General features: G+C 36.9%; 2 protein-coding genes and 1 pseudogene across 4 annotated transcripts; 2 read left to right on the top strand and 1 right to left on the bottom strand.

Moving 5' to 3' along the window:
• Nucleotides 1-1561: 1561 nt before the first annotated feature.
• On the top strand, nucleotides 1562-6270 carry LOC148933097 (kinesin-like protein KIN-13A; annotated as a pseudogene).
• Nucleotides 6271-12155: 5885 nt separating this feature from the next.
• LOC148933098 (uncharacterized) lies at nucleotides 12156-14437 on the top strand. The gene is made up of 7 exons (XM_089058902.1): nucleotides 12156-12312; nucleotides 12402-12440; nucleotides 12529-12582; nucleotides 12858-12911; nucleotides 13845-13898; nucleotides 13986-14057; nucleotides 14156-14437. Exons 1-7 carry the CDS (start codon nucleotides 12268-12270, stop codon nucleotides 14264-14266), a joined length of 429 nt encoding a protein of 142 aa, XP_088915028.1. The 5' UTR covers nucleotides 12156-12267; the 3' UTR covers nucleotides 14267-14437.
• A 1328-nt stretch (nucleotides 14438-15765) lies between these two features.
• On the bottom strand, nucleotides 15766-20243 carry LOC148933099 (cell division control protein 48 homolog C-like). Of its 3 annotated transcripts, XR_016130599.1 has the most exons (12): nucleotides 20004-20243; nucleotides 18979-19908; nucleotides 18126-18727; nucleotides 17887-18039; nucleotides 17615-17731; nucleotides 17434-17538; nucleotides 16946-17011; nucleotides 16802-16866; nucleotides 16508-16709; nucleotides 16223-16357; nucleotides 16029-16129; nucleotides 15766-15948 (listed from the first exon to the last, which is right to left on the bottom strand). XR_016130599.1 is itself a non-coding variant. In XM_089058799.1 (11 exons), the coding sequence occupies exons 2-11, from the start codon at nucleotides 19898-19900 to the stop codon at nucleotides 16082-16084; spliced, it is 2415 nt and encodes an 804-aa protein (XP_088914925.1). In that variant the 5' UTR covers nucleotides 19901-19908; nucleotides 20004-20243; the 3' UTR covers nucleotides 15766-16081. The 3 variants fall into 3 exon arrangements, 2 of the variants coding, with proteins under 2 accessions (XP_088914925.1, XP_088914927.1); XM_089058799.1 differs by having other exon boundaries at nucleotides 15766-16129; XM_089058801.1 differs by having other exon boundaries at nucleotides 15766-16129; nucleotides 18979-19911.
• Between the last annotated feature and the right edge of the window lie 3432 nt (nucleotides 20244-23675).

Genomic DNA, 23675 nt, shown 5'->3' on the forward strand with positions numbered 1-23675 from the left:
GGCAAAACAACTGAGCTTAGGCCTAAACCGATCCCACTGTTTCCGGCATTGCTTGGAAGTGTGAGGCCTCGCCCCAGTCGGTTTGTGTGTTAGGTAGGTCTCACTAATGCGCTTCCACAATCGGTCAATATACTGGTTCGCTCCGATATAGGGATCCTCGACTACACCGATCCAGGCCTTCGCAAGCGCGGCGTTTTCCCACACGGTCCAGATCGACCTCTTCTCACCCTCCTCCTCTGCCCCCGTTTGCGAGGAAGAGCTCGGGGCTTTCCAGTTGCCCTTGCCCTTACCCCACCTCTGGCCTTGCCCTTGCCTTTGCCCCTGCCCCTTAAAGCAGGCTCCGCCTCATCGGGAGTCTCACGGATCGGCGATAGCCCAACTCCTGCCCCAACTGCTCAAAGGAGAAAGTCTCGATGCCAGCGTACTGAGTCTTCGGAAACTACTAGGGGAATCATCGGCCAACAAATCTATATATGAGCGATAGACAGATTCCCTAGGTGTCTGAGGGCTCCTGTGCTGCATCGACCCACCCACCCCCGCCATATTTGGCGGCGTACTCCCCATCCCCGCTGCCCCTGGCATCATCCCACCTATCTGACTCATCCAATTGTACATATTTAAGAACATTTGGGGAGATCCCCGCCATCCCTGCCATTTGGGGATTCATCCCCTCATTAAAGTTTCCTTCCGTTCCGGCGGGAAACGTGGGTGTGTTTCCTCCGCTCGTATTGGGGGAGTTCCTATTGTACTCCATAAAAAATGAAATTTGTAGATTTTAGAAAGAAAAACTTGTCCACACAAGTGGTGTGAATGAAATGAAGTTAAACGAGCCATATTTATAGAGTTTTTTTTTTTAAATAAAAATAAAAATCGGGACGTCCGACCTACGCCACAGCGGCGGACGTCCGAGCCCATCCGACGGGCGCACGGGACGGGCGTGTCCTACCTTTTTCTTCACTATGGCGGATGTCCGGTCGGACTTCCGTGACGTCCTACCGCGACGTCCGCCGTTGGACATGCTCTAAGAGAGAGTAAAGTAAATGATGAAAAAAAGAGTAATTGAATGTTTTGTCTTTTGTTAAAAAAAGAAATGACTCAACTTTGTTGAGATAGACTAAAAAGGAAAACGACTCAATTTTTTTGGGACGAAGAGAGTACTATATATATACTCTCTCCAACAGTCATTAAATGTTTGATATTATCATTTTGAGGTATATACACTATCACGTCGTAAAATAACCATACACGTCCCTAAACCATTTCACTCACATATTAGTATTATAAAACCAATAAATATTGAAGACACATCATATTACATTTTTAAAATTCATGTCTAATACCTATACGTCAAGGGCATAAAATGTCCGATAATTAACTTCCAAAATGAGCCGTTTATTAATAATAGTAGTACTACTACTTTATTTCGAAAAAAATCACCACACATTTTTGTGAGATACACTTTTTTGCAGGTACAAATGTATACATACAAACTCATATACGTATATCTGCGTATATTAAAATCCATAAAATGCAATGATGAATAATTTATTCGCCAAAAAAGCTATTGCAAATACATATCAATGTAGCTATACATATATATAATCATCATATATCTGACCCTCCCTTCCACTCTCTCAAGCAATCTCTGAAATCTGCACAAAATTTCGACCCAAATTGCTCGTGTTTCTGTTTTTCAATACAAAAAATCTCACATCTGTCTGCATTTCATGTTCTATTGATTTTGTTTCAGGTAGGATGCTACGGATTTGTTTTTTTGCCATAGCATTGCTTGAATTTGATGTAATTCTGATTGAAATGCGATTAATTTTTGTTTCTGCGATGATCTATGTAGGATATCATTAGGAATTCGAGAAATTTGTGAGTGAATTAAGGGAATTGGTATTGGATTGCTGATTTCGGTGGCGGAGTGCGTTGCCTTTTGTTCCGATTTCTCCCCTCTTCGTACGGTTTCTGAATTTTGAGCTGTTTTTTTTTTTGTTGAATTCGATTTCTCGATGATGATTTGGTGGTTGGAGCATCGAATTGTTATTGATTTCTGGAATTTTGTGGTGTTTGTTTGCTTGAAGTGTGAAAAACTAGATCTTGAAATTGGCTCCCCAAAAGAGATCGATGCGCCACGGTGCTGGCCAGATGCAGCAGAGCAGCGCGGCTGCGGCCACCACTCTCTATGACAATGCGCCACTCTCTATGACAATGCAGGGCCAGGGGTGTCCGGTGGAGATGCGGGGGATGCTGTGATGGCGCACTGGCTGCAATCTGCTGGATTGCAGCATCTGGCCTCTCCGATGTCGTCCAATGCAGTCGATAACCGCCTGCTCCCTAACCTCCTGATGCAGGTGAAGATTAGTTCTTTGAAAATGTTTGCTTATTAATGATTTAGCTATGGTTTTTGTCGCATAAGTGCGTGGATGTGGAAATGAGGAGCTTCGGCATCCGTTGCTTTTGTTGGGATTCGGATTAGTGGCACCGTTTGCTTAAGTTAGTTTATAGAATTTTGAATGAATTTCATTTTTCTTACACCATTGAGTGTGGACTAAAACCATATGGTACCACCACCACTCCATATCCTGTTAAGGATGCCTCTGGGATTGTGTTATATATCACTCTGTCTGTATTGGGTGTGTTTATATTAATTGAGAGGCCTGTTGGTGTATGAAGGGCTATGGACCGCAATCTGCAGAAGAGAAACAGAGGCTCTTCAAATTAATGAGGAATCTCAATTTCAATGGTGAAAATGTGTCAGAGCCTCATATCCCGACCCCAACTGCCCAGAGTTCAGGTGCATTTACTCCAACAGAGGGTTATTACGCCCCTGAGTTCAGGGGGGATTTTGGAGCTGGACTTTTGGACTTACATTCTATGGATGACACTGAGCTCTTATCTGATGTATGCTACACTTACTATTGACATTGGAAATTCTATTCTTCCAGTTGTATCTAAATATATCTACTTAATAGTGAACACTTACATTTGTTTATTTTCAGCATGCTATCTCAGATCCATTTGAGTCATCTCCTTTCATGCCTGCTGTGACCAAAGCCTTTGAAACTGATATTGTTGGGGTAAGCAACAGGCAGCAAAGGGGACAGATGGATGCAGAAGCCCCTGTCGGGTCTTTTAATGAAAAAGAGTTGAGCACAAGAGAAAATAATGTGGCTAAGATTAAAGTTGTGGTATGATTAGTTTCCCTGGTTGATTTAAATTACCTTCAATTGTGCTTATATGGTGCAATAACTTTACTGATAATCAAGTACAAAGTAAATGTGTTACTTTCTTTTGATTTTAGGTTCGTAAGAGGCCATTAAACAAGAAGGAACTTGCACGTAAAGAGGATGATGTTGTGGCTGTGTATGATGATGCCTATTTAACAGTCCATGAACCCACAGTTAAAGGTTTGGATATGTTTTTGGCATCTAAAAACATTATTATTATTGATGCTGGTTAGTTAGTATCCTGGGTTTATTGTTTTTTATTTATTTTTTCTTTTCTGAGATTGGGAACTCACTTTTGAGAGTTACTATAAAGGTTGACCTGACTGCATATGTAGAGAAGCACGAGTTTTGTTTTGATGCTGTCCTGGATGAGTAAGTGTCAAATGATGAGGTAATAATATGTTCTTGGATGTAAACTCTTGGTCAAAATTGGGATGAAAATTGTTTACATGCACTAAGGTTCTTTTTACATGTGTAAGCAGGTATACCGCAAGACTGTCGAGCCCATAATTCCTATCATTTTTCAACGTACCAAAGCAACATGTTTTGCATATGGTCAAACAGGTGCGAATATTCTCACTGACCTAGCAATGCACCTATTTAACCTGCTGAACCTATTGTGTGATTGACTAGTATAGTACCATTGTTTTATCCATTTGCACAGTGTTTAGACATTCATCTCGATGCAGTCTAGCTTAGTTATATGTTTTCATGTCAAACATGCTATATTATTGTACTGCTGTATATAAGACCATATCAAATCATATTAAACTATATCATCTTTAGGAGATAATGTAATAGGTGCTTTTCGTAATATTGCATCATTATTGACGCATCTGAAAGATAATTGATCATGGGAAATGGTTTTTTGTATGAAATTGAACACCGTTGATAATTGGTGTATGTGTAGGTTCCCAGATGTAATGTGACGTTCACTTAAATGTAATCTAGTCTTGCCTTTGTTTCATCATTATTAACTGTACAAAGTCCAACAACCCCAGCTGTTAATTTTGCTGTTTATGATCAAATGTCAGGATTTTTAGTGGGCCGGAAAGAATGTTGTTATGTATAATCATAAGAACTATGCTTGGACGAACCAATTCCAGACTATTATATTATCCTTAGATTTTGTATTCTCTAGCCGGCCATTTGGCGACAAGCTCTTGTTGCAATTTTATACACTCTACGACATTAAGATAATTCTTAGTGAAGGTTTCTATGTGTGTGTATTAAGATAACGAATGGAATATTAACTATATTATTTATGCTTCTAATAATTGATGTATGCAATCATTTGTATATATTTGAATATCTATGATGATTGGAACTTGTAAGGTAGAGTAAGATGACAGAAGAGATTTGAGAACATGCACACCAAACGAAAGTTGAAACCAAGCACATGTTTAAAATCTATAGTCATGAAATAATTTCATGATAGAAGGAGACACTAGGAGTATTTGTTATTGCAAAGCTAATCTGAGGAGCACTTTGGAACATCTTTTTCTACAAGCCATTTTACTTTAGCTTGCTTTCCAATTTTAGAAAAAATGAACTCTCTGAATCTATTTATGTCTGCTTTGTTGTAGTATCTGTTTCTGTAAGAGCTCTTATAAATGCTGGTAGATAAAAATTATGTCCCCCATTTTACCAGGAAGTGGCAAGACATTCACTATGCAGCCGTTACCTCTTCGAGCTGCAGAAGACCTTGTGAGATTGCTGCACCAGCCAGTTTATCGCAATCAAAGATTCAAGCTGTGGCTGAGCTATTTTGAAATATATGGAGGAAAACTTTATGATCTTCTGAGCGATAGGAAGTTAATACTCTTACTTGGTATCCCTTGTATTGAAGTAGCGAATCTTTTTACATTATGTGTGAGAATATCATTCCTAAATTAACTATTTTGAAAAATGCTTCTGTTATAAACTAGGTATGTCAAAATGACCCTTGATGAAGTTAGCTTAGGCTCCCTTATATCCTAAAAATAATTTTAAATTTTATCATCAAGATGAAAAATCTATCCTCATTAGTGGGCTTACGGATTGATTGATTGAGATCTCAAAGTCTTGAAATCATGTTGGTCTATCAAGATTTGCTCACAGGTAATTTTGTCATATTGTTTTCTATCTATACAGATGCATTATTTTTATTTTGAACTTGAATTTGCTAATAGTGTTACGGTTTTCCGTGGTCATGTCTAGATCTGTTTTTCAGCTGTTATTGATTTTCATAATCAGTTTATTGTTGGGCGATAGATGTGTTTCTAATTTAACTGAATATTGCCGCTCGATGCCCTCTTTTTCGCTGGTTTTTGGGTTATGGATTAAGGTTTAAACTAAATATTATACCTTTCTGTTACGGTAGATTTGAGCTTGATTGTGCTTTGTAAATCAATTATTTGGGCTAATGCTATCATTCAGATTTAGGATTCGATGAATCAAGAGTTTTAAAGATTGGTTTTTGCTACTGTTACTGATTTTTAAGATTTATTTTACTAACATAAGTCTAACTTTTGAAGAATTTGCCTTCCATATCTTGGCCTATTTATTACTTGTGATCTTGATTGTGCTTTGTAAATGAAATATTTGGGTTAATGCTACAATTCAGATTTAGGAATAGGCAATTCAAGAGTTTCAGTGATTGAGGTTTGCTATTGTTACTGCTATCATTCTGTGTTTAAGTTTTATTTTACTTAACCATGTATTTTACTTAGGCTAATTGTTAAGCTTATACTTGTTTGAGTGTTATATGAATTTGCCTTGCATATGTCTTTGGTTGTTAATTGGGCTATGTTATTTGTAGGTGACGAACTCCTCTCTGACTCGTTCACGTACAAGGAAATTGAGAATGGTTGTCTGTGGGAAGTCGAGGGAAAGGTTTGACTCATTAACTTTCTGTGATTGATCTCTTGCTTTTCTTGTTTGATCTATATGTTTCAATTTTCATTCTGATGTGCATTTTCTTATACACAGTGGGTAGTTACTGGAGCTGTTGATGTCGACATTGGCGTCAACCCCTCAGCCGAAGGTGCCGGTGAGGACGAAGGAGTTGATGACCAAGCTGTCAAAGTCGTTGACATTGTTGACACCTTCAGGCTGCAGGTTTGTTTTGTTCTCCGTACTCATTATGGTTTTGTCGGATTTCGTGGTCTGACCCTATTTTTTCTACAGGAGCAACCGCCATTTGACAAGAAGCAGTTTATTGGGTATATCAAGAAGTACATCAAAATATTGACCCCTAAGCTCGATGCAGAGAAGCAAGAGTAGTTCAAAAAGTCGATCGAGGGTGCAACCAACTATCTGGTCTCTAAACTCAAAGACCTTCAATTGTATGAATTCTCTCTCATTTCCTTAAATAATTGCAATTGTTGGATTATAATACATTTTTATGCCTGTATACATACCTACTATACACACACACTCATCATATGTCTACATTTATGATTAAGGTTACAATGTTTTTGCATAGTTTTTATAGAATGATGAATGTAGTATTTTTCTGTGGTGTTAGCTTTTTCGGAGAGAGCATGCACGACGATAGCTCTATGGTGTTTGCATACTACAAGGAAGGTGCTACCGATCCAACATTTTTGTACTTCGCCCATGGCTTGAAGGAAATCAAGTGTTGAGTGTTTCTTATTACCACATATTTATATGTTGTTGTCCATTATTATTTGTTGAGACATCTGAATTCGTGTGATTTTCAACTTAAAAACATTGGTAAGATATTGCAGTTTTGACCTTGAGACAACATGACATACATATTGTTTGTTTTGGGCTTATTGTTAATTTCTTATGAGTTGCAATTTGTCTATCTATAACCATTAGATTTGAATTATTTTGTTGTAGAATGTAAGCATCTCTGTAGCATATGCATTTGATTATCTTTTACTCCCTCTCCGTCTCTGAAAATATGAACTACTATTTCTTTATTAGTCTGTTTCTGAAAGTATAGACTTGCTAATTTTTTAAATATTGAATAACACATTAAGCATGTATGTTGTTTTATTTACTTACCACCATTACGCTGCGCTGCTAATGATGTGAAGTTTGCTTTCCTTTAACTATTTATACTATCTTTTCTCTTCATCTTTCTTTTTTTACTTTATCAATTTATGGCAATAATAAGACATATATGATTCATGTAATGTTGTTTTCGCACGCCATAAACCTACACATAATGTGGAGCATGATAGGGTGGATAGCACAATGTTAGGCAACTGGATTGATTCTTTTTTGTTGAAAAATGACAGAGAGGATTCCATTGAGGATGTTAAGGAGGTAATTGCCTGTGTATATGTGGATTTGCATGTCAGTGATATTGCAAGTATGGTTCATTATTCAACAAGGCTCGACGCCGATGCTCGGTTAATCCCTCCGCGCAAGGACACGCTGTCACCACAGTCGTGTTTGGGCATTCAAGGCTGTTTAGACAAGCTCTTTGTTTTAGGGCTGAATAATAGGAAGTACGATAATGATAGGCATAACTCAGCATTCACTCTCGCAATAGTCACACGTCATGATTCATCCAATCTTCAATATGGGGTGCAAGGAGTCACACGCCATGATTCATCCAATCTTCAATATGGGGTGCAAGGGGTTCCTTATTTACAATCTGCTACAGATGAGGGTGGTAGGCTATTGGAGTTAGATACGAGTTGTAAATGACTGCCCAAGGAGAAGACCGAGAGCCTTGCTAATGCTGGAGTGATCATCAATAAATGTCACAAAATAAGATGCACCACCATTAGTCTTTACCTTCAAAGGACCACAAACATCTGAGTGAACCAAATCCAACAAATTTGGTTGCCGGTGAGGAGAATTAGTTTTGAAAGATACTCGATTCTGCTTCCCTTCAAGGCAATGAGAGCACTTTTCAAAACTAGAACTTTGAACACCTGGAAGAACATTCTTCTTCACCAAAGTTTCAAGTCCCTTGCCACTAATATGACTCAACCTCTTATGCCACAAATCTGGTGAACATTGTTTACCAACAACATTCACTGAGTCATCTGAAATTGAAGCTTCCAACATATACAGATTTTCCTCCAACTTCGAACCTTTAGCCAATATCAGGGACCCTTACTGATCTCCAATTTTCCATCAACAAAGTTATTTCCATAGCCATCACCAGGGACGGAACTAGAATTTTGAAAAAGCCGGTGCTAAAATTATATTAAAAAATACTATATATATATATATATATATTTAAAACAATATTTTATTATTCCCACTTTCTTTATTTATTTTAAAATTTTATAAAATGATGAAAACACAAAAACATATTGAGTTCCAAATACAAAAAAATTTCATCTTTTTTATATGAGATAATATTCATTGAAATTTAAAAATTTAGTAGTAAGATTTTGGTAAGTTTCATAATATTTGAAATCAGAATATTAAATAGTAAACTTCAATTTTTTCACCATCATCACCTATGATTACAAAATGTTGTCTTTTGGTGATATTTAAAACATATTTTATTAAAATAAGAAAAAATAAAAAATATGTAGTCTCCCAAAAATTAAAAAATCATGATTTTATATTCTATTTTCAAATAAATTAACTAGATTTTGACCAAATTTTTATTATTTAAATGACTATTAGTAATATTTTACTCTATATATTGACATAGATATGCATAAATTGTGCTATTATGGAGATATCATATGTAAAATAATTTTTTCCGTATAAATTAAATATTAAACTATAAATGCAAGAAAATTAGCATATAGTATTATTCAAAAATAAAAAGAATAATATCATTATATCCACTATTATATAGTACTAATGTATTCCAAAAATAAACAACAGAAAATTAAACGTAAATCAATAGAGGACCACACAGCTGTAAATTAATTAGTCATAATTACTTTCTAAATCTCTCATACTTTCCCCCTTTCGTCTTCGTTCTCCCTCACCGGTAAGGATCTCCTTACCCTTCCTTCTTTTTTCTTTCTGTAAAAAAGATGTAGACGCAGGCAGCAACGGGAGTACGGGCACCGGCACCGGCCAAGCTCCCGCTGGAGAGGCGGCTTGGCCCATGCCTGGCTCCGTCCCTGGCCATCACTATCAAGTCTCCCAATAGAAATCAAGTTCAGTCGAATATCTGGAGCATGTCTGACATCTCGAAGTAGCATTGTAGAACCATTCTTCATTTTCAAATGAATATTTCCAATGCCAATAACTTCAGTAAGACCACTGTCGCCCATCCTCAAAGGACTAAAATCACCTGTGGTGTACGTGCTGAAAAACTATCTTCTGAGAGTAACATGGACTGCGGCACCAGAGTCACCAATCCAACATATATCAGAAGAGACCAAATTGATATCATGATCATCAGAAACAATGACAAGATCATCACTTGTAGCAGTAGCAACACGGTCAATACTATCTTCTTCAGACTTCTCTACATTCTTATTATTCTCATTCTCCTTGTTCTTCAAAGACCAACAATTTTTCTTGATATGACCTGGCTTGTGGCAATAATGACACTCAACATCCTTGTATTTGGACGATCTAGACTTGCTTCTACTCCTTCCACTATTACCTTGACCTCTATTTGGATTTCTCCCCCTCTGCTCTGTAAACAAGACTTCATTCTGCGACGATGTGCCCTGAGTCTTCCTTCGAATCTCTTCATTGAGAATTCCATTCTTGGCATAATCAAATGACATTTTTTCTTCAGGAGCAGAGTTAGTGTGCGAGACTCGAAATGTCTCCCAAGAGTCAGGCAAAGTATTGAGTAACCATAAACCAAGTATCTCGTCCTCAAAAGTAACACCAACACTAGACAACTGATTTAACACTCCTTGAAACTCGTTCACATGATTCGATATAGACGAGCCTTCAAAGTATCTCAAATTAATCAACTTTCAGCAAATAAAGTTTGTTGTTACCTATCTTGGAGGCGTACAGCTTCTCAAGAGTATTCCAGAGTGTCTTCGCATTTTTTTCATTTTCAACAAGATTGCGAACATTGTCGTCCACCCACATTCGGATATAACCACACACATGTTCATGCTCAAAAGCTCATTCTTCATCATTCTTTGACTGCGGCTTCTTAGAGAGGAACACAGGTTGATGCAAACTTCTCACAAATAAAAAATCTTTCATCTTGCCCTTCCAAATGTGATAATTCATTCCATTCAAGGAAACCATCTTGCTAGTATTAATTGCCTCCATAATTCAAGCAAATCAAATAACCACAACCGTGGCTCTTGATACCACTCTGTTGGGAGGAATGACCTAATTCTGAAGCGCAGCGGATAAATAAACCTCCCCAATTGCAAGAATATGGTAGGAGCACAATATAATAGCAACTAATGTGGACGAATCAATAATATGATAATGAGAAACGATAATGAAAATATCAACACCAAGATTTTACGTGGAAAACTCTCTTCAATGTGAAGAGATAAAAACCACGAGACCCACAGGTCTACCAAATCCACTATCACCAACTCCTTAGAAGTTAGACTCTGCCGTAATCCATTGTTTAAGGAATAATGGGTAAGAGTAATATATCATGGCTGCGAACAACTAGCAATGATCATTATAATACGCTAGCTTGGTTTGCTTTTAATTGAAGAATAATTATTCCTATGCTTAGTGTAATTACTTGGCTAAAATTGTTGTGTAATACTTCAATGCTGCCTAATCATGATTGAATTGAGTTCCTTTGAAGACTAGGATGAAAAATACCTTTGTAGGTTCGGATTTGAAGCTTCCAACATTAATCACTCTATCACTAGGTCAATACGTGTACACGTAATCTTCTCTTTATAATATGTGATCTCTTGTGTTTAAATTTTAAGGTTCTTCAACTCCAAAATAGAAAATTATATGGCCAATTTTACATATTATTAGGTTGGGATATATTATATTTTATGATCTGAATATTTCAAAATATTTAAAAATTTTGAGATTGTGCCAAGTTAATTAAATTTCTTTCAAAAGGTGAAAAATGTGTTATTCCAAAGCATAACTATAGTACAAATTTCGACTTTCTAATCATTAAATATTGAAAATTCATATACTATTTGCTAGTGCTGCTACACTTGAAAAGATTGAGTCATTATTTGAGATATTTTTGAAGATTGCTACATTACTTGCACAAATTATGATTCAGTTCACACATTAGCTAGCATTGCAGTAAATCCAGTAATTTAGCACTAACCGGGCAATATAACATTTACGAACTAAAAATGTGAAACATAAATATAACAATTCAATAATTCGAGTAATTAAGCATTAGTTACATATGATATACCCGATAACCTATCACATGTATTCCTTCTGTTCCAAGATAAGTGACTCATATTCCTTTTTTGGTACTCTCTCTCTTACTTTATCTCTCTACTTTATTACTCCCTCCGTCCCGGATAATTCGGGTCACTTTGACCGGGCACGAGTTTTAAGAATTGCAATGAAAAGTGGGTTGAAAAAGTTAGTGGAATATGGGTCCTACCTTTATATATTAGTTTTATAATAAAATGTGAGTAGGAATGAGTTAGTGGAATATGGGGTGCACTATCAAAAATGATAAAAGTGAAATGGGATAAATTATGTGAGACGGACCGAAATGGAAAACTGAGACGAATTATCTGGGACGGAGGGAGCAACTCTCTTACTTATTCACTTTCCACTTTACTAACAATACCTCATTTCCTTAAATCTCGTGCCGAAAATTGTGTGGTCACTTATCTTGGGACGGAGAGAGTACTACGTAATATATGAACTTTAGTATTAATCGGGTATATACCCGTTTCCCAATCACATATACATGAACCTAAACCCTAAACCCTAAATACCGTGATGTAAAAAAAAAAAAAAAAAAGGATATTTGAAAAAATATTTTACCTATTCTTTCCATTTAATTTGCGTCACATGCAGTATAAATTCGCCCGCCCTAAGTTTGAAATCGAAATTCAATTTTTATAAGGCAGTGGGGTTTTCTATTGCCTCAATTATTGCTGTAGCCTTTTTGAATACCCAAACCCCCAAATCCGCTTCCAATTTAGCTGCAGATTTTCCGATGGAACTGCCGGAATCCGTTCCTCCTCCAGCTCCTCTCTCCGAGGTATGGCGTAGCAATTCGATCTTCTTTGTTTGTTCATTCATTCAGTCGTTTGTTTGTTTTAGTTTGTGATTTTTGCCCTTATTTTTCAGAAAAAGGAGAATGTGACGCCGATGAATCCCAAGATAGCGGTGAGGATTGCAAATCTATGTTTTTTTCGTGTTTCAGATAGTGTTTGAGTTTGAGTAGGGATATTTAATTTGAATTTGGGTATTGCAGGAATTGGCCGAATCCCGGCAGGAGCTTGTCAGCAGAATACAGAATCTTAAACAGGTTTTCTACACAATTTTTCACTGTTTGATGCTTTTTTTGAGCTTTTCTGTTGACTGAATCAGGTGTTTGCTGGTTTTATTTAGTTATTTGTTTTGCTTCGATGGTGAAATTAACTAGGGCTTGTTAATTTACTGTTTTGAAGAAATTAACTAGGGCTAGTTGAACTAATGAAGGGTTTGGAATTGGTTAACTGAATTTTATGGTATATAGTGTTCTGTTTCTTGCTTTTGAGTTAAGTAATTTGTTCAATTTGTTCCTTTCTTGCAATGAATTAGGACCTCCAAAACTGGAGAATGAAGCTGGATACGCAAGTTAAGGTTTACCGCGATGTAAGTATTGGAAATTCTTTCGGAGATATTGAATGACTTGATGAGTTGATATGCCTTGTAACATGTAGCCTATCATTCTGATTAGTTATTGTCCTGTAGTCTCGGATCTCGAGTCTCATAGATTGTGGGAATGTGTTTCTGTTCTCTGTGGGAAATAGTCGGCTTAGGTTATTCTTGTAACTTGAAACAGAATGTGTTAGTTTGGATGGAGTTGCTAGCAAACAATCATTATGCTACATGCATTTGGATGATGTCAAGAATAAGTTTTTATCTTATTGTCAAACTACAAAGTAACTAACAAAAGTCTTTACCTTCCAGTGCTTAGGATGTAATTAGACAAACTATAGCTCAAGTGTGATGTATCTGATACCATCATTCCATCAAAGTGTGAGCAATGAACTGGGATTTGGATGCAAGACAAGAAAGCCATCCTTATATATGATTAATCAATGGCAATGAGCTAATATCAGATTCATGTTAGTCCAAGAATAGGATAATATGGCAACTGGTGAGATCATGAGAGTGATGTGAAAGTCTGTGAATTTATTTAACCGGATGATGTTCTTGTAACACTCGTGATACATATTCGCATTGAGTATCATTAACCAAACTCTGGCTAAACTCTTGAACAATTTTTTTGGGTTCACTCAGTCTCTTGGACGTCAATCTGAACCTTTTGACTGGTTGTCAAATTTACATTAGTTTTATGGATGAACAGTAGTACTACAATGGAGGAACCACATATAAGAAGTTTGGAACTTTGTTGGTGTGCTTCTGTTACAAGAGTTGTGTGCTGTCTCAGCCAGAAACGGCAAAATTGTCTGGACGTAACAATCAATAGTGATCAAAAAATTTATTTGCATCTAAACTCGATGAATTTGATACTTGAATCCTCACATATGATCCACTAACACATTCCCTGTCTTCCTACAGGAGCTCTCAGATCTTAAGAAGTCACTAAATACTGAAGTTGATCAGCTACGAACAGTCAGTTCCCCTCTTTCGCTTCATACTTATGCCTTACATGTAAAATTACACGCACTTATCACATCCTTGTTTGATTGATACACAAAGGAATTTCAAGAGCTGAGGACTACTCTCCAACAGCAGCAGGAAGACGTTGCAGCCAGCCTAAAAAATCTAGGGGTCAGTATGTTATGCCAACATGTCATGGCTTCATTTAGCTTTTATATGAGATTTTTGCAAATGCTCTACTCCATTCGCTCAAATCTTTCTCAACTCAGGATGATCTTGGAGAACCAAAGGAGCTCGGAGGCACGAGAGACGTGGAAGCCAACAAGAGTATCGATCAAGATTCACCAAAAGACGAGGGTAAAGCAACTCATCAGTCATGATTCATGAGTAGATAGAATTCTCCCTCCATCGTTTACTATTGGGGATGACTTCTTTTGCCATCCCAATTTTTTATGTGTCTGAACTCACTTCTCAATTTCATCACGTGACATTAAGCCCTCTATCACTAACAGTGATGCTAATATATTTCCTTCTATGCAAATTTTAAATTATTTAGGCATTTTCATTTGAAATCTGCTGTTAAATTCACACAATTGCCAAGGTTTCTGTTTGGCAATATGCTCATTATTGCTATTCGGAATATATTTATTTTCAGCAAAGCCTTATACGTTGAGAAGTCGCACCAACATGAGAAATCGAGCATAAAACACAACGATTTTAGTTTCGTTTTAAATTTTAGTACAACCTTTCTCCAAATGCTATTTTCATCCATAAAAAAAGTACTCCCACAAATTCAATAATCTTCAGAATCAACTTCTTGACTCTTGATGGTAAAAAGGGAAGAAGCACAAAAGAATGGCAAAGGCATTACACCTTGCAGATGAAGATATTCAATCCACATACAAACAGGCGATTTTTGCAACGTTATAAGAAGATATATTTACGGCCCGAGTTTATCACGTACCTTTATCTAAAGCTAAGAAGCTGCAAAAAGTTGGTCTGTTTCATAGGCACAACGTTGACGCCTTCGAGGTGCGTTTGTTCGTCCCCAAGACAATCACAATGACTGTGATGTCGTTGTGATATTGTCTATTTACTGTCAGCAGGGATGCTCATCAGCTCTTCCATGCTAAAGCCTGTAGATAATACTCCCTCCGTCCCCCATTAAAAGTCACTTTTTTCCATTTCGGTCCGTCCCCAATTAAGAGTCACACTTCATTTTTACCATAAATGGTAGTAGGTCTCACATTTCACTAACTCACTTCACTCACATTTTATTATAAAACCAATATAAAAAAGTGGGTCCCACATTCCACTAACTTTTTCAACCAACTTTTCTTTATATTTCTTAAAACCCGTGCCCGGTAAAACTGTGACTGCTAATGGGGGACGGAGGGAGTAGTATAATGCAACATTTTCAGCAAAAGTCGTGCAACTGAAAGAGACTTATTCAAGACTTTTGCTTCGTTCGATTACTGTTTGAAGCATAAGAAGTTTGGCAAGTTGCAAAGATGATTATTTAATCTGGCCTGCCATATAATGCTGATGTCGTAGATCATTACAATATAATTTCGAATAATCGGAAAAGGAAGTATGCAGAGGCTACCACAGAGATAGAGATCATCCGTTGTAGGCAACACATCACTTCTTCCATTATGGAATTTACACATGGATTGCCTTCATTTGTTAGTGTTGCAAGTGGTGGTCTTAAAAAGATATCCATCTAAGTATGAATATCTTCCTTCACAATTAAACTTTTAGTTGTTCGTTTATTAAAACATATTGAGCTTGTGAGGATCTTTTTCTTGAAACAAACTAAATGGCAAAAGAAAACTAATTTGGGAAAAGAAGGGAGTAAACAAATTTATAAAAAGACACATTGAGGTTATGAGGATCTTTTTCATAACAAAAGAACAAAACATTTCACATAAAACTCCCGTTCCACAACTCCGGGGCTCATCATCAACTTAACCTTACTATAAATATATATATCTTTTCACCAAATGTATGCAAAAATAATTTTTTTTAAAAATTACACCAAATCTCTGCTGCTACAAAAAGAGTCTCCTCTAAACTTCCCTTCAGGGAAAGGATTGAAGGGTGTCTCCTCTAAACTTCCCTTCAGGGAAAGGATTGAAGGGTGTCTCCTCTAAACTTCCCTTCAGGGAAAGGATTGAAGGGTCAAAACTGTAGTCTCATTGAGACTTGAATTTTTCCAAAAAAGCCTTGTATTCTTGTATTTTCTGCACCCAAAAACAAATATGTGACCATGAGGCAAGATAAACATCACAAGCGAGAATTTTGGGAGAAACGTAGTACTAGTTAATGAGAAGCACCTCGTCCGACACAGACGGCGAGATTTTCTGCAACGCGCTCATAAAATGGTTCTCTTTGATCGTCCATTGTACGCCACTACTTGTATCCATTGATGATAGTTGATCTTCTAGCACAGCCGTAGCAGCTTCAACCATCTAATGTTGGGTTCAAGCGAAAAACAGAGTCAAAATTATCTCTCATCAAACTATTACACTCCTTGTGTTTAGGAGAAAAGGGACAAAATTTAGCAACAAGTATTGATTCTGTGGACAGAATAAGTAGAAGAAAAGGAAAAAGGGGCTAACCAGAGCGGAGAGATCAGCGCCACTAAATTTGTCACATCGACTGTGCTTGCCCAGAGCCATGAGGTCCACATTGGCATCAACTGGCTTATTCCGAGCAAGGGCTTTTAAGATCATTCCCCGTTCGTCTGGACTAGGGAGGGGAACATACATAAGCTTTCCGAACCTTCCTGGTCGGAGCATTGCGTCATCCATCATTTCAGGCCTGCCAATAACTCAGCAATATAAGAATTGTCAAATAAGGGCAGAAGGGGTCAATTCTCTAGAAGAAAGGAAATTTGATAATCCATGTAGTACCTATTTGTAGCACCAATTACATAAACATCCCTTCTCTGTTCTGAGCCATCGAATTCTATCAGCAGCTGCAACGGAAGACATTATCTGTTTTAGATGAATATTTGGAATGAACAAAATTTGCACTAAGCACTACTATTTGCTAACCTGAGTCAGGGGTCGCTCAACGACCCATCCCCCTTCCCGACCACGCTTTGTTGTCAGTGCATCCACCTGGTGGGAAAAAGTATGTAGAGAGTCAGAGATGAGAAATTACCAAATTCAATAAGCAGAAAAGTAAGACAAAGTGTAGTTTATATATATTTAAAAAGAAGTTGATCTCTCTAGCAAAGGAAGGAAACAATTAAAAAAAAGGCTTTATATACAATAGAGGTCATTCTGGTTATGCAGTGCGAAAATTTTTTTATAGTTGATCACAATATCATATGCATATTATTATACACGGAGTAGTAAATTACACCATATTTCAGATTCAAAATTTAGTATCTTTGACAAAATTACCAATGTTAACATTCTGTTTTTCATTAGAAACAAAAATTGTAGTAGAAAATTGTACAATATATGATGTAATTGAAACATTATATCAAACATGTTGCATCTAATAGTAAAAACAAAATTAAAGAGAACGGGAGTACCTCGTCGAAAAAAATTATGCATGGAGAACATGTCCTTGCTCGAGTGAAAATTGTGCGGACTGCCAACTCAGTTTCACCCACATATTTACTCAATAGTTCAGGACCCTTGATAAAAACAAAATTTTAGTAAAATAGTATTTTTCTCCCATTTATATTTATGTACATATTAACTTAAAAGAACCTTAATGTGTATAAAATTGGCTCCCGCTTCATTAGCCACAGCCTTGGCGATCAACGTCTTTCCGCAGCCAGGAGGGCCATAGAGCAAAAAGCAAGTTGCTAAGTCCAACCCAAGTGTCTGCAGCAAGTAGGAAAAGTTTTACAAAATTGCAAACTAGTATGATTTACTAAAATAAAAGACAATTAGGAAACAATCAAAGTAATCAAATTTCACTCACATAATTCAATTTACGCGGCTGAATAAAGTAGGACTACGAAATAAAACAAATTTACCTCATAAGCTTCACGAAATTTTATACGTCTAACTATATGAAGTTCAAACTCTTTTCTGAGAGAATGCAAGCCGCCAACATCATCCCACTTCACATTCGGTATGCCAGAAAATCCTTCTCTTCTCAAAGAAGGTTGGACCGTTTTAGCAGCTTCCTGCCATTTAGAACACATTGAAAATGATTATACAAAACCAAGCATTTGTTATTTCATCAGTGTGTGATTAAATAAGAACAAGCTACCTCAAAATCAGCCATGGTTACATAGAGATTCTCCATTTCTTGATCTGACCACGGCAACTTGAACCAATCTTCGCTGTGATCTTTGGACAGCTCATCCCTTTTCTTGCAAGCAATTCTCTTCTTTGCAAGGATACCAGCCTTGAGAGCTATTGCTGTCAAATCTGCTCCAGTAAAACCTGGAGTCAATCTAGCTATTTTCTGAAGATCTATAGCACCTTCAAGTCTAAGATTCCTTGTTTGCATGGAGAGTATTTCAATCCGGGCAGCTTCATTAGGAACGCCTAACGCAATTTCAAGATCAAATCGCCCAGGCCTCCTCAATGCAGGGTCCATGGCATCTGGTCTATTTGTTGCTGCAATCACAAGTACATAGCCTGGTCTGCTATTAGAGCTTGCAGAGCTCACATCATTGCCAGCAGGTTGTACAGGCACGTGTGATTCATCCATGCTAGTCATCAATTGTGTCACGATGCGTTTCTCCGTTTCCCTCTGTAAGTTATCCCTTTTTGAAGCAATTGCATCAATTTCATCAATGAATACTATAGATGGTGCTGTCCTGTATGCTTTTCGGAACAACTCTCTTATGTTCCCTTCCGATTCACCTAGAAAGATTCATGTCAACAACAATAAGATTTTGCATAACAGATACTTAAGAAAAGTGAACTAATTCTAGATTATAAAGAAGTATAATACTACAAAACAGAATTTCTAAACTTAAGTGAATTAGTCGATAACCAGATGAGAGATTAAAACACGAAAAATCGATACAAATACAATAACCTAAATATAGCAACAATGCATCACTATAAAAAACAGAATTGAAAGTTTAACATAAGTAAACATGATTTCATACCAGCAACTCCGGACAACAATTCAGTGGCACCAATTTTGTAAAATGGCACTCCCGTCTCATTGGCAATGGCATGAGCCAACTTCGTCTTCCCACAACCCGGCGGCCCATGCAATAAAATCCCAGCCATGGGCTTGACCCCGATGTGGTGATCTAGCTGCGGCCGATAAAACGACAAGATGACACTTATCTTCAATTCCTCAATCACTTCACTAATACCACCTAAATCCTTAAACATTGCCTCAGTGATCACATTCTCATCCTTTCCACCAATGTGATTGCTCTGATTTTTATTCACATTTTTGCTATCATTGCTATTGACATCATGACCTAATTTAGATTGCTGATTCATCAAATTCACCTCCTTCATACCCTTGTTATCCACCACTTCCAGCTCAACAGACTCCTTATTAACTCTTTCCACCCCAAGTTTCTCCGATTTCCGACGCAAACCCTCCCTCAACATCGACTTCATCAAATCAAACTCAGGCTCAACCTTCTCCCCATAGACGGCGTCCTCCGACGCCTCTTCATTATTAGAACCGCCGCCTCCGGAAGAGTAAGACGACGCCAACGAGGACAATGAGCAGCCGTCGATCGTGTCGCCGCTCCGACGCCTCAGGTGCTCCGCTTCAATTTGAAGCAGCTTCTCCTCTTTATCGTCTATCTTCCTTCGTTTGATCGCGATTGGAGTATCGCCGTCGTCTGAGTGGTCCATATCGTGAACCGCAATTACTCTTTCCACATGCTTCGTGAAAGGCCGGAGCTTGTGGCGGGAGTAGTGCGGGTAGGAGGAGCGGAGGTGGTCCACCAGCTCGTCGACGGTCGAGTAGCTTTTCCCAGCGGATTCAATGTGGCGGCGGAGAATTCGGTCATTGTTGGAATGCAGTTTTCCAGTGCTGCCACCGCTCCGTCGCCTTCCCATATCGGTGGCTGCTGGAACAAAGGGGATAAATTAGAATTAGGGAATTAGAAATTGAACAACAAACGGTGCGGATGTGCAATTGAAGGTGCAAGTAGTGTTTTACCTTCTTCTGGTCTGGAGGCGTGGCGTGAAACTGGACTGCTGGAGCCTGGAGCTTGGAGACGACAGCGTGGGTGGAGGGGAGCCGGGTCAGAGCTGGCCGCTGGAGGATGGACGGCGTTGGAGAGGTCTGAGGTTGAGAGATTCAGGGTTAGAGAGGAAGGAGGAGGGAGGCGGACAGATCAGTATTGACGATAATTAGGGTTTATTTATCGGGCTTGTTTCCCTTCTCGGACAAATCTGTATTTATGATAATTAAGGTTTATTTATAGGGCTTAGTTTGGTAGTATTGATATATATATAGGTTTTTAATCAAAACAAGTATGGCCTTAAATCAAGAAATACAGACCGTTTTTTGTCCATTGGATTAGCCGATCTGATCAATATCTAATGGCTATATTAATTTGGAAGATATTATTAATTTAATCACTAATTATCATTAAAGGCCAATTTTGTCAATCTCTCATTTCGTTAGTTATGGTAAGTCCTATGATATTGTTATTTCCTCTATTCACTAACTAATTGTCAGCGTGACTTTCCAGTAAACATTCCTTAATTTCTCTCCTTCATATCTTCCATGAAGATTCATACGATCTTCATTTCATTTTTTCCATTCTAATTAGTATCCAGCTTCTTCTTCTTCTTCTTCTTCTTCTTCACAAACTTTGAGTTTGCATTCCACAATTTTGAAAACTAGCTAATTCCGATTACATTCACATTCCGTCGTCGCATCAATCTACTACATTTGCATCTCTTGTTTCCATATCATGTATCTGCGGTAAGTTACAACAATATAATATCGTATTTATATCAGTTCTCACTTCGTCGGGCAGTTTGTATTTAACCTATAATTTAATTATCTGAAATTTCATTGTTCTTGTTTATTGTTTTGATATTCAAATATGGTGGTTTACATCGTGGTATAGATTTTTGGAAATGGAATCCCAAACGCCATCTTCTTCCATGTCGATAATCAATCATTCTCCGATGACATTCTTGAGAATACACTTATTTAGATTTTTATTGTGACATAACTGCGTATGACCTCAATCTACACTTAGTATGACATATCATATATATCAATTATTTTTATTAGTGTCTTTATCAGTATTTGTAAAACTATAAGTATCACTTAGTTTTTGGGCTACTATGACATATTTTTGTATGACCTCAATATGCATCTATCATGACATATTATACACTGTAATAATTTTTAGCAGTTCTTTTTTCTACATCTATTATTCGCTGTTAATCATCATCCACTGTCTGTGTTTATTTTTATTGTTGTAGATTTAAATACACTAGATTGCCATGTAGGAATTGCGACAAATTCAAAGAGAAAGAGAAGCGTCGGTCTAGAAGAAATTCTGAAGTTTGATACCATGTATTCTTTTTATTGAAGTAATGTCAGTCCAACTTTCAGGTTTTGTTGTACTCCATAGTATTTCCAATGTCAGGTTATGTTGGAAGTTACTTCAGTTTAATTGTTTGTTTATTGGATTTTAATAATTCAAATTTTAATGGACTACATATTATCTTTTTCGAAGTGACTTCAGTTTAATTTTGTTTTCGAGTCAATTTTATTTGCACTGGCAGGTTGTTTGAAATTAGTCATATTCGTGTGCGGCTTTGTAGTTTAATGTCATGACTCGATATTGGATTATTATGACTCAATGTACACATATTTTTCCATGACTTAAATTTCAGTCTAGTATGACCCAGAAGAATACGTGATGTTTTGGGTCAACCGATAAAGTAATCTTTTAGTTAGTAATTTTATGTCATGACTCGTATATTCCATTATTATGACCCTGTTTACCCATACGTTTCCATGACTCGAATATCCGTTTAGTATGACCCAAAAGCTTAATTGTATTGTGTTATTGTTTGTATATTCTCCGGTCGTGCTTAAATTTGATTTTTTTATTATGTTACAACCATGAGAAGAATCGTGTATTTATTTTTTACAATATGTTCAACACATGAAAATATTCTTTGGTCATACTTATATTAAGTTTGTTTGAAACGAACAACTCAATCAAATTTTATGAGGCATTCTTGTACCTAGTAAGTTTATGTCTTGCCTCGAATGTTGGTATATTATGACACAAATCAACCTAACAATGCTATGACACAGTTATTCATTTATTATGACACAATGTATCGAATAATTCTCATCACATGAACTGTTCAAGCTTTTCTCACCTTACAGATGAAATAACATATATTAACAATGACATCCAATGACATCCAAGGGCTGATTTTAAGCTTCAAGGTTTCGTGCCTTATGTTCTCATCATCTGCTTCACCTCTTCCAACAACCTCATTCGCCTTCTCCTTCCCCTTACTCTCCTTCTTCTTCCTAGGTGTTTTTTTGGTACTTCTCCTGGTTCTATAAAGTCATTATTATCAATCGCTGGCACGCTTGTATTCATCACAGATTCTCGCATGCGCTTTGAGCCTGTAAACATTCAAACAAATAAAATAATATTCTTTAGAGTTCATAATATTAGTTGTTACATAAAAGCGAAATACGTTTTGACATATCAGGTGAATCAGTTACAACACCAGTCACTTGGGCATGGGAGGTATCTGCGTTATCACTTCGAGCTGTTTCCAAATTCAGATTTTTGAGGCTCTCCTTAGCTCTGGCTCTTTTTCTTATAATCAGTTCATTTGCCTTGTTTAGTGACACAAATCCTACACAGGTATGACAATATTATTATATGCACACAAACTGTAGTGCATCAATTTCTTGAATCATAGTGGAATAAGCATTAAAGTTTCTAAAGTTTGCAACTAACTAATACATTTTACAGATATTATATGATTCAAATGTTATATACACATCTTACACAAATATGACATTTATATTACCACATCACAGACACAATTAATTACATTCAAAGTCATTAAAATAAAATAAAGAAGCACAACTCAACTCAATACTGAGAATACACAGTAGAGGGGGGAATATGTGACATGTTCCATCTGAATATTTTATATTTTAGCCTTGTCATTGGTCATGTTGATGAATTATTTACACACTCCCTTAGTATACACTCCCTTAGTATGATGTGCAAACTATATCAACATAATGTTCAATGTGGTTAAGAATGACATAAGAGTGGACATTTGATGACATGTTCCAACTTTATTATGAGGTGCAATATCAGTACCATTAACAATGGTTGTATGAGACATTGTTGTACTCAGTAGTTTATGTCATGACTCAAATAATGAATTATTATGACCCTGATTACCCATACTTTAGCATGACTCCCAGTGGACAATCTATGACATGTTCCACCTAATTTACTTAGATAAGAATAAATTCCACCGAGTCAAACAAACCAATGTAAATGTTTAACCTTTTGCAGCATGTTTTAAGTTTCCAGCGCCTTCTTTCCCAATGGCAAAGATTTCTACTTCTCCAATGACTGCATCTGTACAATAAAACAATGTTAATATTAATAGGTGATGTCGTAAAACAACAATTGTGTAATAGAGATATCATATCAATCACAACAAGTTATGAGTTGTGTTAAAAGTAAGTACCTTTTCCTGAAATGAAAATATCTTCACCTGTTTCTTTATCTTTTTCTCTTCAGCAACCATATTTGGAGGTAGTACTGTATCTGAGAGATCATCAGCTTAGTTTCTCAAAAAGGATCAT

Source organism: Salvia hispanica, chromosome 1 (assembly GCF_029641045.1).
Source record: "Salvia hispanica isolate PSC_SH4W2 chromosome 1, Shi_PSC_v1, whole genome shotgun sequence".
NCBI classification, from domain to species: domain Eukaryota; kingdom Viridiplantae; phylum Streptophyta; class Magnoliopsida; order Lamiales; family Lamiaceae; genus Salvia; species Salvia hispanica.

What these genes read in the sequence shown, in the direction of transcription:
- LOC148933098 (XM_089058902.1), top strand. Translation starts at nt 12,268, where the DNA reads ATGGAACTGCCGGAATCCGTTCCTCCTCCAGCTCCTCTCTCCGAG. An exon ending in CTCCAGCTCCTCTCTCCGAG is followed by an intron (nt 12,313 to 12,401) that starts GTATGGCGTAGC and finishes CTTATTTTTCAG; the next exon opens with AAAAAGGAGAATGTGACGCC. An exon ending in CGATGAATCCCAAGATAGCG is followed by an intron (nt 12,441 to 12,528) that starts GTGAGGATTGCA and finishes TGGGTATTGCAG; the next exon opens with GAATTGGCCGAATCCCGGCA.
- LOC148933099 (XM_089058799.1), bottom strand. Translation starts at nt 19,900, where the DNA reads ATGGGAAGGCGACGGAGCGGTGGCAGCACTGGAAAACTGCATTCCAAC. An exon ending in GTAATTGGTGCTACAAATAG is followed by an intron (nt 16,710 to 16,801) that starts GTACTACATGGA and finishes AGTTATTGGCAG; the next exon opens with GCCTGAAATGATGGATGACG. An exon ending in GCGCTGATCTCTCCGCTCTG is followed by an intron (nt 16,358 to 16,507) that starts GTTAGCCCCTTT and finishes ACCCAACATTAG; the next exon opens with ATGGTTGAAGCTGCTACGGC.